Below are 13256 nucleotides of genomic sequence, written 5' to 3'. Positions count from 1 at the left end.
ATACCCCTGAGCAAGGCACCATCCCTACACATTGCTCCCCGGTCACCTGCTTAGTGGCTGCCCCTAACAAATTCAAAGAAAGTAATTTACCCACGGGGATCATCTATTATTATTAAAGAGGAAAATCTTGTGATTCACATCTCATCATTTTGTCTCATCACTCAGTTTCAGTTTCACTTTTTAAAAGCTAAATACATATTTCAGTTTTATCTTTTCTAATTATTGCAAAAGTTAAGTAAGAGAAAGGTCAGATGAGGTTTGCATCAAAAAGTAGCAGGAAAGAAAAACATCAGGTAAGATACTTCCCAGAAGGGACTCTGGGAAGTACCTTTTTATACTTTCACTTTGTCATTAAGAAAGTGAAAGTATAAGATCTGATCAGTCTATATAAGACCGACTTTGTTCCATTCAACAGTTTCACTTGATCTTTGCCTCTGCAGCTGCATCACAATACAGGTAAGAATTCTTTACCATGTATGTTATCAGGTTAAAAATGAGCCTTAGTGATTCATACCAGTTCATTTTTATTGTGTTTTCTTACTTTTCTCATTGCTCAGGAGTTTGGAAATCCCACACTAGTGAGTGGAAAGTTCAGTCTGCAGACCATATGCTGTAAAATCATTGCCACTACACTTTAAGTCTTACTCTCTAAAATGTTGCATTTTTCCCTCCTTCCCTTAATGAATTTATTGTAGAAGGCAACATTTGTGCAACGACTGTGGTTTTACGTTTAAGCTTTAAACTCATTTAGTTTAACTTTATAATTATTTTATAAACTTTTTCTTTTTTCGGGTGTGGGCACCTGATCATTGAAATATTTGTGTGTTACTGATTGATATTAACTTTATCTTTACTTCTTCAGTTTTAGCAATGGGAGGTGGCTCTTCTTCTCCTACACGTAAGTAGTATATAGTGAAGAAATTGTTCTCTGTTGCAGAATAAGGCAAGAGCTGCATATTAGAATGCAATTTTAGTCTTTGTTGCACAGTTATATTCCCACTGCAAAAAAATCAGAAATATTAATGGAAAATGAAATTGTATTTTACTTTCTCTATGTTTTACTTTGTAACATCTCCAGCTCCACCACGTCTTCCTAGTAAGTTATATCATAAATTTAACAACATAAATTCTACAATTAATTTGCACATACCTGTCTAATGCGTGTTTCATGTTGTTTGTTTTTATTTTCTAGCACCTCCACCTTCTCCTAGTAAGTTTCATTTTAGAACATTGGTTACTGTTATTTGCAGATTATTTTGAACAAAACTGATTTCTCCTGTTTACAAATAGAGTTCATCTTTTTTACGCTCTAAAATGCTTTTCAATTCAATTTTCAGCTTTGAAAACTCCGTGGAGACAAGTATCTTGGGGGTAAATCTACAGTTTCCAGTCTTGTGAACAGGACTGAGAATATCAGTTGCTGACTTAGACCAATTTTCTTTTGTTTAACTCTAACTACTGCAATACATTTGGAAGGCTGTATTAATAAGTAATTAAAAAAAATGGGTTCCCTTCACCGACCATTTTATTTTATGAAAAATGCAAAAGAGATGTTTGATTTTCTCACATGAACAGAAAAGCTTATCAGATGTTGCAAACATTGCTCAGCCAACCACAGCCCTATTATTGTTAGCCACATCTCATACACAATTTCTATACGTGCATTTTAAGTTAATAATGTGTCTTTCGCTGGGTCTGCTGAAGCGCCTTAAGCATTCTTTGATCTTACACTGGATGTTAATGCTCTTGTTAAAAATGTAATATACAAAAATGTAGTTCAAACATGCAGTTTTTCCTCAGGATGAATTACTGTGGCTTCCGTAATCATCTAACTTTTTTCATATAGCTCCATCATGAGGTCAAAATTTAACTTGCATTGGAAAACTGACGATTTTTACTATCCCTTATGTCCAATTCAGAAAATGTTATCATGCTATTCTGATAACAGGCATTATCAAACGTCACAGAAAACATCCCATAACTAGCATTTTCCTGATTGAACTGCTGTGTTTAAAAAGCAGCCTCACAGAGCTGTTAGAATGTTTTAACCTCATCAGTCATGTTAAAACTACATCTACAATGTATTAAACTTTTTTAACCCCATTTTACAGGAACCAGGCAGATCTGCAGTATGTGAAGAATTTTCAGCTTCAAAATGACCAAGTGACACATGTCAGAGTTTTGCTCTATGGCCCAGTCGGTGCCGGGAAGTCCAGCTTCATCAATTCTATCAGCAATGTCTTACGGAGAAGAATAACCTGTCCAGCTTTGACCAACGCAACAAATGAGGAGGAAGGAAGTTTCACCAAAAAAGTAACTTCCTTTTAGTTACACTGACTCGATGTATGGAAATTTAACAAGTGAAACTGTAACATATGGTAAAATATTAGCCTACACACCATGTTAAAGATTTAATAAGTAATTAAAACATTTTCATCATGTTCAAAACAAATCGTATCTCCTTCCAAGTTGTTTGTAAACTTTTGTCATTCAGTATGAAACCCACAACATTAAGAAAGACACAGGGCAGTTTTACCCATTTGTCTTCAATGACCTGATGGGTTTGGAAGAAGGGAGTGGACGAGGAGTGAGAGTGGAAGACATCAAACTGGCCATGATGGGACATGTGAAGGAGGGTTATAAGGTACAATCATCAAACTGTGAACTTTGTTTATTCTTTAAGTAAAACTCTCAAATTTTCTTCAAGTTATTTTGTGAGAGAAAAAGTAAATCATATATTGATTAATTTATTGAAGGTTTTTTTTTTTAAAATACAGATTTGCACAGTCTTCTTTCATTCATGTTGTTAATGAGATTCTTGTTATACTATACAATGAGTGTGGGTTCACTGGATCTTTGTAACATATTGCAGTTAAACCCTGCTTCTCCATTGTCCACTTCTGATTCTGGCTACAACCCTTCACCTTCTCCAGAGGACAGAGTTCATGTTCTGGTTTGTGTCCACACTGGTAACGCAACAGAAATTAACAGCTCAGTGTTACAGAAGATGAAAATCATCAGAGAGGCAGCCAGCGACTTGGGTAAGAGGGGATTAAGTGTGTAACAGACTTACAGTGCATTTAAAGAACATCTTGGCTATTTATTCTAACACTTTACTTGTAAAACAAAACAAATACATGTGCATGAAAAACACAGCTGAAGTTCTGCATTAGACTTGTTTGTCTTAAAGCATCTGATAAGAGAAGTTTTATAACTATACCTGGTTAAATATGGACGGTCTCTGCTGGAAGACATTTCACTGATTGAATCACAGGCTTTTGAGTGGTATTTGTTCATATTGTATGCATAGTCAAAGTTCTTGTCAAGTTAACCCCAGACTTATCAGAAAATATCTCATATTGCAGGTATTCCCCAGTTAGCTGTTCTTACCAAATTTGATGAGGCCTGTCCTGAAACTGACAAGGACCTGAAGAATGTGTACAAAAGCAAGCTCGTGAAGAGAAAGGTGAATTTTGGCTGGAAAAAATTAACATTACAACAATACTGGCTGGGTAAATGAAACATTGCAAACCTGAACTCAGATCTTACAGTAATTCATTTGTTTCTGTAAAAACCAGATGGGAGATCTGAGCTCAAAACTGGGGATCCCGCTTAACTTCATCCTTCCTGTGAAGAACTACAGTGAAGAAACAGAACTGAATGACGATGTTGACACTTTGATCCTGAGCGCAGTGAGAATGATGATTGACCTGGGAGAAGACTTCATTGACTCTAAATTATAAACTGACATACACAGTGATGTAATACACTCGATGAATAATACATAATCCCAGTAGAATAAGAGTCACTTTTTCCACACAGGGTGACGTTAATTACCAGTGTTGAGGCCAGTGGTAAAACATATGTTCTTATATGACCATAGTCAATGTAGTTGAATTATGTTAACAGCTGTAGGACATATATTATCCTTTAGGTTAGATGGTGTGCTGTGTATGTAGTTTAGTTCTCATTGTACTCTTGAGTTAAAAGAACATATTCATTTGTTAGTTTATTAGATAAATGTGCATCACCCTGTATCCTTGATCTGCTGTGAATGTCTTACACTGTTTTCTTGACATGCTTTATTGTTGAATCATAAAAAGAAGGTTGTAAAGCAGGAGACTTGGTGTCTAGGGAGAAGAGATAAACCACATTCCTTACCCCCACCTTCCTTAAAACAGAAAGACAGGGAGCAAAGGTCAGGAGACAGTCTTGCTAAGAATTAGAAAAACATGTGAAGAGGTAGCTTTTATGACTAGGTGGGGGTCGTCAGAAGCTATAAAAGGCTGTGAGATTCGCCACCATTTTGAGACATGCGGCCGAACCTCTGACCGGCATCTCTCCCGTCCGGACGTTTAATGCTCTGTATTGTTGAATTGTATGGAAATAAATGATTGTTGATTGAGCATTTATACACCGAGTACTGTCCTTCCTTCAGCCCAAAGATTAAAAGGATTGGGTGATTTCAACACCAGATAAAATAAAAATCATGAAAGTTGTTACGGAAAGCTGATATAATTGAGTGTGATTAATATGAAAAGAAACACGAGTTTCATCTCTCTCTTTTCCTTTTTTTAATATCGACTAACATCACAGAAATATATTGAAGAACATCTATAATCAAATAAAATAAAGCTGTCATTGTCTTTGCAGATGAATTTCACACATGCACTCCAGCCATGAGCTTGTGTAGCCATCACCCAGCTCTGCATGTTAGAATGCAAATGTGCACTGAAGAATAAATAAATGTCCCATACATTTGCATTAAACCTTGAAAAAGTACGGGCCAGGGTTCGGGCAGGGCTCTGGCTGAGTGCCCTGCCCAAAGGGACACCCTTAGGTTAACCCAGGGCTGGGCAATCTCAGTCCACGAGGGCTGGTGTCCCATCATTTTTATAGTGGCAACCCTCCCTATGAGTGATATGGGTAGACATTTCCACCTAGCCAGATTACCTTCTACTTTCCTTAAAAGTGGGATATGGTTTAATTTAGTTAGATCTGCAAGCTTGGGAGAAACATTAATACCTAAATATTTTATATTTCCCAATTGCAGTGGTGTAGAAGAGGAATTATGGAGGGAGCAATTAATCGGAAGGATTGTAGATTTTGACCAGTTAATTGAGTAATCTGATATTCTTGCAAAAGAGTTTATCAATTCAATCACCCCAGAGATATTGGTTTGTGAGTTCTGGAGAAAGAGTAACACATCATCTGCATAAAGGCTGATTTTATGTTCCACGTTCTTGCATTTTATGCCCTTAATTACTGAATTCTGTCTAATTGCTGCTGCTAGTGGTTAAATAAAAATTGCAAACAGTGAAGGGGAGAGTGGGCATCCCTTCCTGGTGCCCCTCAGGAGACAGAAGCTGGAGGATGTCTGGTCATTTGTTCTGACACAAGCTGTTGGGGAATTATATAATATTTTTAACCAGTTTATGAAAGAGGATCCAAAACCAAATTTGTGTAAAGTTGCAAATAGAAATTTCCAGTTAACTCTGTCGAATGCTTTTTCTGCGTCTAAAGAGAATATTGTAGTTTCTAGGTTTTTACTGTATGAGTAGTCTATCAAATTAAGTAATCTACGTGTATTGTTGATGAGTGCCTACCTTTTATGAAACCAGTTTGGTCAGGATGAATTAAGGGGGGGGGGGGGGGGGGGTTATTTTCTCCAGTCTCTTTCAGAGAGCTTTGCAGATTATTTTAAGGTCTACATTTATAAGGGATATTGGACGATAGCTTGAGGGATATACAGGGTCTTTGCCTGGTTTTAGCAGGAGATTAATGTTTGCAGAATTCATATTTGATGGAAGTCTGCCCTTTTCTTTGATTTCCAACAGCGTTCTGTAAAAAACTGGTGCTAGAATCGACCAGAATTCTTTGTAGAATTCTGCAGGAAAGCCGTCTGGACCTGGAGCCTTATTATTGGGCATACTTATCAGGGCTTCCTGGAGTTCACCTGGTGTCAGCGGCGAATCCAGTGCCATTGCTTGAGTGTCTAATAATTTTGCAAGAGTTATGTTGTCTAAAAACTAATCAATTTCCTTTTTAGATGGGTTTATTTGTGGTGAGTACAATCTTTTATACAAATCCCTGAAAATGTTGCTTATTTGTTTCGGGTCATATACTGTGTTCCCAGATGAATATTGGGAAAGTTACTCAGCAGCATGAGGTGGGATTACTGGTACCTTTAAAGGGGGACCTGGGAAAGCCCTTGGGGCTTTTTCCTGCTGTCTGTCCGTTGGGGTTGGTCGCAACCAATGATCCCTCTAAGCTGCGCGCGAGCGCAATTGCACACTGCTGGCACGGTCTCTGCGCACAGAAAATCTGCGTTGTGCACAAAAACAAAATCTAACCTGAATTGAACTTAAAATTAAAACTTTAACAATTCTGTTTTGCAATGTTAGTCAGTAAGTGACTGGCTGCTAGTGATGTGCGGATCGATCCTGAAATATCGATTCCTCCGATACCAATCATTTATGTTCTAGAATCGATTCTCACATTAAAATGTCGATATTTTAGTAATTTAGAGTAAATTTGTAGTTTATCATTAACAGGAACACAGTGGAAAGAAACTATAACATTTGGATTGTCTACATTCAAAGGAACTACTTCCTCTTCTGCCTTTCATACAGGGAGTGCAGAATTATTAGGCAAATGAGTATTTTGTCCACATCATCCTCTTCATGCATGTTGTCTTACTCCAAGCTGTATAGGCTCGAAAGCCTACTACCAATTAAGCATATTAGGTGATGTGCATCTCTGTAATGAGAAGGGGTGTGGTCTAATGACATCAACACCCTATATCAGGTGTGCATAATTATTAGGCAACGTCCTTTCCTTTGGCAAAATGGGTCAAAAGAAGGACTTGACAGGCTCAGAAAAGTCAAAAATAGTGAGATATCTTGCAGAGGGATGCAGCAGTCTCAAAATTGCAAAGCTTCTGAAGCGTGATCATCGAACAATCAAGCGTTTCATTCAAAATAGTCAACAGGGTCGCAAGAAGCGTGTGGAAAAACCAAGGCGCAAAATAACTGCCCATGAACTGAGAAAAGTCAAGCGTGCAGCTGCCAAGATGCCACTTGCCACCAGTTTGGCCATATTTCAGATCTGCAACATCACTGGAGTGCCCAAAAGCACAAGGTGTGCAATACTCAGAGACATGGCCAAGGTAAGAAAGGCTGAAAGACGACCACCACTGAACAAGACACACAAGCTGAAACGTCAAGACTGGGCCAAGAAATATCTCAAGACTGGTTTTTCTAAGGTTTTATGGACTGATGAAATGAGAGTGAGTCTTGATGGGCCAGATGGATGGGCCCGTGGCTGAATTGGTAAAGGGCAGAGAGCTCCAGTCCGACTCAGACGCCAGCAAGGTGGAGGTGGAGTACTGGTTTGGGCTGGTATCATCAAAGATGAGCTTGTGGGGCCTTTTCGGGTTGAGGATGGAGTCAAGCTCAACTCCCAGTCCTACTGCAAGTTTCTGGAAGACACCTTCTTCAAGCAGTGGTACAGGAAGAAGTCTGCATCCTTCAAGAAAAACATGATTTTCATGCAGGACAATGCTCCATCACACGCGTCCAAGTACTCCACAGCGTGGCTGGCAAGAAAGGCTATAAAAGAAGAAAAACTAATGACATGGCCACCAGAGATGGGCAGTAACGCGTTACTGTAATCTGATTACTTTTTTCAAGTAACGAGTAAAGTAAGGGATTACTATTGCAAAATCGGTAATTAGATTACCGTTACTTTCCCGTAGGAACGCTGCGTGACTACGTTACTAAAACCGTGATTTTTTTTTTTTTGCGAGAATGTCTCATGACAGTGATGTAAGCGAGTGCGCCGTTAGTGACAACAGCTGTGTGCAGATCAACAATGGATCACATATCGATTGTGGGAGAGAGTATGAGCGTGCAACGTTTAAAACTTGGAAGTACTGACCTTACTTTGAGTTTGATTCCATAAAATGTGACAAAAACATTAGCGTCCGTTGTGCGTGGGAAGAAAACTTTTTACAGCGAAAAAAACACCTAAACTTCCAAGCAAGCACAGAGTGCGCAACGACGTAATGGGAAACTCACAGAGAAACTCGCGGATTCTTCAACTGACCGCGGCACACCTGCACCAGGGTAAACCTCCGCCTACCCCCAGTCCTGCTTTACAGGTGAAAATAGAGCAAAAAGACCGCTGAGTCTTTGACTTTATTTATTTTCTGCTGTGTTTTACTTGCATCTATTTGAAAGAGTCAGTGTAAACACAAAAAATATTTTATTTTATGTGCTGGAATTAGAGATGGACCGATCCGATATTACGTATCGGTATCGGTCCGATACTGACCTAAATGACTGGATCGGATATCGGAGAAAAATAAAAAATGTAATCCGATCCATTAAATATCACGAAAGCACCTCACAAAACTTGCAACACGCCGTAACTCGCCTCAGAACGTTAGCACGTCGGAGCAGTATGCATCACGTGATAGAGCGGCTGTGGCATGCGGGACCTGTCGGTGGTCTGGATAGCATTTGGAGCTTCGCTAGCAACCTGGCATTTCATCTCCGACAAAGTTATCCCGAGAGAAGTAAAGCAAGTGTGTAAGTCCATCTCTGAATGTTTGTAAAGCATTCCCACGTTAAGCTTAACGAGCGACTGCCTCTCGCTCTCCGGCTGCTACTTCAATCGTGAAACTGCTTAACGATCAGCTGATCGGCTTTTCTGTCGCGAGTCCGTCTCTCTTGTTTGTTTTTGGCCCACTTTGCACCAGAAAGAGGAAACCAGCAGCTGAACAACAGCAGCACGTTTAAGCTTGATAAGCTGTTGTTAGAATTTATTTAATATTACTTTCTACACCAGGATCTTTTTCTACGTAGCTGACGCTGGTAACTGTGCAGGGGCGGATCTAGCAAACTTTAGCCAGGGGGGCCGATAGGGCATGAACAGGGAAAAGGGGGCACAAAGACATACTTTCTTTCTTATTCTCATTTAAAATGTCGAGCTTTTAATAAATAATTATCTGACACCCAAAGTTTTAATTTGATGTAAAATGAATAGAAGTCAATTACTGTATATAGTGACTATTAAGTCTAATATATGTACCCTAGTAAGCTATAGTACTTTTTACTTTGGGAAGGTACCATCTGTGCAGTCTGCAATTTTGTTGAAGAAAGATGTTGAATCTATTTAATATTTCTTGAAAAATAATTGATTTCTGTGCATTTTTTTTCCACACTGCATCAAATTAAGGTTGATTACGTCGATTAAGCATCATGAGGTGGAGCGTGAGGGGTGGTTCCCTATTTTTTATTTATTTATTTTTGTTGTTGCTGGGAGTTGGAACCCTATTAATTAGGTTGCTTAATATTTATGCTAAGTACTCTTTAAAATACCAGAATAGGGAGGACGGAGTAGGTTTAAGTTTATTAGATTGATCAGTATTGCTGAGCTATGAAATATTTTTTTTTGTATACAGGTATAACAGAATAGCTTTAGTGTAGTTGTTATTTTAAACTTGAGTATGAACTTGCAGACTAGCAAAATGCAGCAAGATATGTTAAAAAACAGTTTTGTTGATTAAAAAACACTATATCGGATTCATATCGGTATCGGCAGATATCCAAATTTATGATATCGGTATCGGACATAAAAAAGTGGTATCGTGCCATCTTTAGCTGGAATGTGCAGAAAATAGGTTTAAATGTTAAACGAATTTATTCAAGTCAGAGAATGTTGCATATAATTATATTTTTGCTTGATGCATAAAGTTAAAAGATTAAAACTGATATAATAAGTTAAAAAAAGAGACTTTTCCATTTGATTACATTTTGTATGATGGATTATGTAGAAAAAGTAGAATTGGGCTGAAAGATCTATCGCTTTATCCCCTCTTCAGGTTGTAAATCGTGTTTTTAAAAAGTAACTAAGTCTTTTGAAAATAATTAATCAGTAAAGTAACGGGATTACTTTTTGGGGAGAGTAATCAGTAATTAGTTACTGATTACTTTTTTCAAGTAACTTGACCAACACTGATGGCCTCCTTGTTCACCTGATCTGAACCCCATTGAGAACCTGTGGTCCATCATCAAATGTGAGATTTACAAGGAGGGAAAACAGTACACCTCTCTGAACAGTGTCTGGGAGGCTGTGGTTGCTGCTGCACGCAATGTTGATGGTGAACAGATCAAAACACTGACAGAATCCATGGATGGCAGGCTTTTGAGTGTCCTTGCAAAGAAAGGTGGCTATATTGGTCGCTGATTTGTTTTTGTTTTGTTTTTGAATGTCAGAAATGTATATTTGTGAATGTGGAGATGTTATATTGGTTTCACTGGTGAAAATAAATAATTGAAATGGGTATATATGTGTTTTTTGTTAAGTTGCCTAATAATTATGCACAGTAATAGTCACCTGCACACACAGATATCCCCCTAAAATAGCTAAAACTAAAAACAAACTAAAAACTACTTCCAAAAACATTCAGCTTTGATATTAATGAGTTTTTGGGTTCATTGAGAACATGGTTGTTGTTCAATAATAAAATTATTCCTCAAAAATACAACTTGCCTAATAATTCTGCACTCCCTGTATACTGAGACTAAGTCGAGGTTAAAAGACAAAAAATACAAAAAATGATAAATAAATATGTTCCATCTATCTGTTTGCTTCCTCTTATCCTCTTCAGGGTAGTGGAGGTCGCTGGAGCCTATCCCAGCGGTCATAGGGCGAGAGGCGTGGTACACCCTGGACAGGTCGCCAGTCTGTGGCTAAGAAATAGAGAAATATTTTTAATGCGTATCCGCTCATTAGATTGTTTTATGTATAAAAGAAGGCCAGCTTTGAGACTAGGTCACAGGCTGACAGGAAACTGCATGTTTTTTGTAGAGTTATTGCAAATTATTACAAGCTGCACAGGAAGTTTTAGTGCACAGGCATATTAATAGATAAGACACAGAAAAGAGGACCTTTGCCATATAAGCAATGTTGGTATCGAAACTGCGTGACGTGTAAAGTACAGAAATAACACCATATAAGACACATGTTGAGCTTGTAATGTTAGAGATCCTGCAACTGGCGTTTGGGCTGTGCAGGGGTGTCTCTCTTCCGGAAGATGATTGAATAAAAAGAAATAGAAATGCTTTAACACACTGAGTCAGTTTTCTCTGTTCTATCATGGGGACAAAAGAATCGGGGTTAATACTAACACACAGCGTCAGACAACATTGCGTACTCACATTTACTTCTGCATTCACGCCTATGGGCAATGTAGATTGATCAGTTAACGTATCCCCACTAAGTGCAAGTCGTTGGACTGTGGGAGGAAGCCAGAGTACCAGAGGAGACGGGGAGAACATGCAAAGTGTTTTCATAGACAGTCAGTCATAAAGCGCTATACACAGTGACACATGATACACAGTAATATGGGTTTGAATGCAGCCTGTCCTGTACAGATGTGTTCATGTGTTCTGATTTAACGGCAGATTTCTCCACATGCAGGACAAAAAAATTCCTGCTTCTGTAACAAAAAACGAACCACATATTTGCTTTGAATTCTAATATGTAATCGAACCTTTCCGTCGCGTTCGGGTGAAATCATTACAACTTAAAAATCATAAATACTGTGTTTTACATCTGATTGCCTCAAGGCCTTATGACATCATCCACACTATGCACTTAAATTTGTTCATACTAAATGAAACTGTTTGTTTAATCTGCAAAATTAGTGGCTGAAAGTTTAGATAAATGAAATGAATCGACAAACAGCAGCATTTTTTGCTGCAGCAGGAAAACTGAACAGAATGTATGTAAGAGGTCAGAGTGAGGATGACGTCACTTAATACAGGAAATACATGTTTGTCTGTTTTGATGATGAAGGACTTCTTCAGCTCTGTAAACAGCTACACTTGAGAGGACAGAGGTGATTTCATGGATCAATAACAATGTGTTTATCAGCTTTCATCATCGCAGTGCAGACATGACGTCAGATCTATCAGAGTGAAGGCCGTCTCTCTGATGACGTCACAGAGCAGAGTCATTCTGTCCAATAAAGGATCTCAGATCAGCTGCTGCCATCTTGTGGCCACAGTTGGTTACTGTCTCTGAAAGTTGTCTCATGTTTCCTGTTGTCCTGTTAACAAAGGCTGGAGCTCATCATGCTGAGAGGGCAGCAGCATTTTGTGGCTCTTCACACATGTTCATTATATTCTGATGATCCTGGATGGAGACAAACTACAGATAAGTGTGTTCAGCCCAACTAGTTTATCTCATTACAGCAGTTTGATGTTTCCCTTTGAATCCCCCTGAAGATCCTGACAGTGAAGCACGTACATAATACTCCAGCCTTTCAACTCTGAGCTTATTTAGTTCTATTAATACACTGAAATCTCATTTGTGTCATGAAGAAAGTCTTTAATCAAACAGAATTCAAAGATCAGAAACATTTCATATATGGAGTTAAACATGAATCATTGTTTCAACAACATATTTATTGTTGTCATAAACAGACAAGAAGACAACAACAAACTGCTCCTCCCATTCAACACATGTCAGTCCATATCCCAGCAAACTAAATCATCTCCATTTACACATCAAATAGAAACATGAATCACTTGTAATGATCAGTGTTGGGGAGTAACGGAATACATGTACCGCCGTTATGTATTTAAAATACAAAATATGAGTAACTGTATTCCGTTACAGTTACCGTTTAAAAAGCTGGTATTCAGAATACAGTTACTTTGTTGAAATAAATGGATTACACTGCGGTACTTTCCTGTTTCATTTTGTCGCGGGTCAGGACTGTTTGGGTTTTGTTTGACAGCTACGTTCTGTTGTTCCAGGCGGCAGCGTTACGGTTGCCATGGTTACGACGCTCTCTCTCTCTCTCTCTCTCTCTCTCTGCGACTGTGTGTTTCCTGGGTGAGAGAGCGCCTTTTCGTTGTTGTTGTTGTTTTTGTGCTAAGCTAACAGGCAGAATGCTACAAGCATAGCTCTAAAGAATGTAGCATCATGGGCAGTGTAGTCCGTGTTGCAGGGAGAATGGACTGCCATGCACGTTATGGGTCTGTGAGCTCGAGGAGGGAGAAAAAGGGGAGTGGAAAGGTACGAGTTGTCGTCGAGGAAAAATGGGAGCTGGAAGCATGTAAATATAATAATAACCACTTCAGCCAAGAAGAGTGCCTGACGAGCCCAGTTGTAAGTAAGCTATTAAGACTCGACTGTACACCGTGTTCGTGTTTTCCTCCGAAAACAATAAGTTCCGTTGG

The 13256-nt window shown here is 38.7% G+C and overlaps 2 protein-coding genes across 2 annotated transcripts in view; one reads left to right on the top strand and one right to left on the bottom strand.

The window, feature by feature from the left end:
• LOC309703560 (nuclear factor 7, ovary-like) overlaps positions 1-13256 on the bottom strand; it is a 33008-nt gene that overhangs the window by 16656 nt on the left and 3096 nt on the right. The window lies entirely within an intron of this gene.
• On the top strand, positions 431-4412 carry LOC309703633 (interferon-induced protein 44-like). The gene is made up of 11 exons (XM_082528563.1): positions 431-456; positions 558-578; positions 863-898; positions 1079-1096; positions 1193-1210; positions 1338-1371; positions 2112-2313; positions 2495-2644; positions 2873-3041; positions 3366-3466; positions 3579-4412. Exons 3-11 carry the CDS (start codon positions 871-873, stop codon positions 3741-3743), a joined length of 885 nt encoding a protein of 294 aa, XP_082384689.1. The 5' UTR covers positions 431-456; positions 558-578; positions 863-870; the 3' UTR covers positions 3744-4412.

This window comes from Aulonocara stuartgranti, assembly GCF_965226115.1.
Source record: "Aulonocara stuartgranti genome assembly, chromosome: 3".
Classification (NCBI taxonomy): Eukaryota; Metazoa; Chordata; class Actinopteri; order Cichliformes; family Cichlidae; genus Aulonocara; species Aulonocara stuartgranti.
Note: the sequence above shows the minus strand (reverse complement) of the source record. Positions and strands in the feature narration are given on the sequence as shown.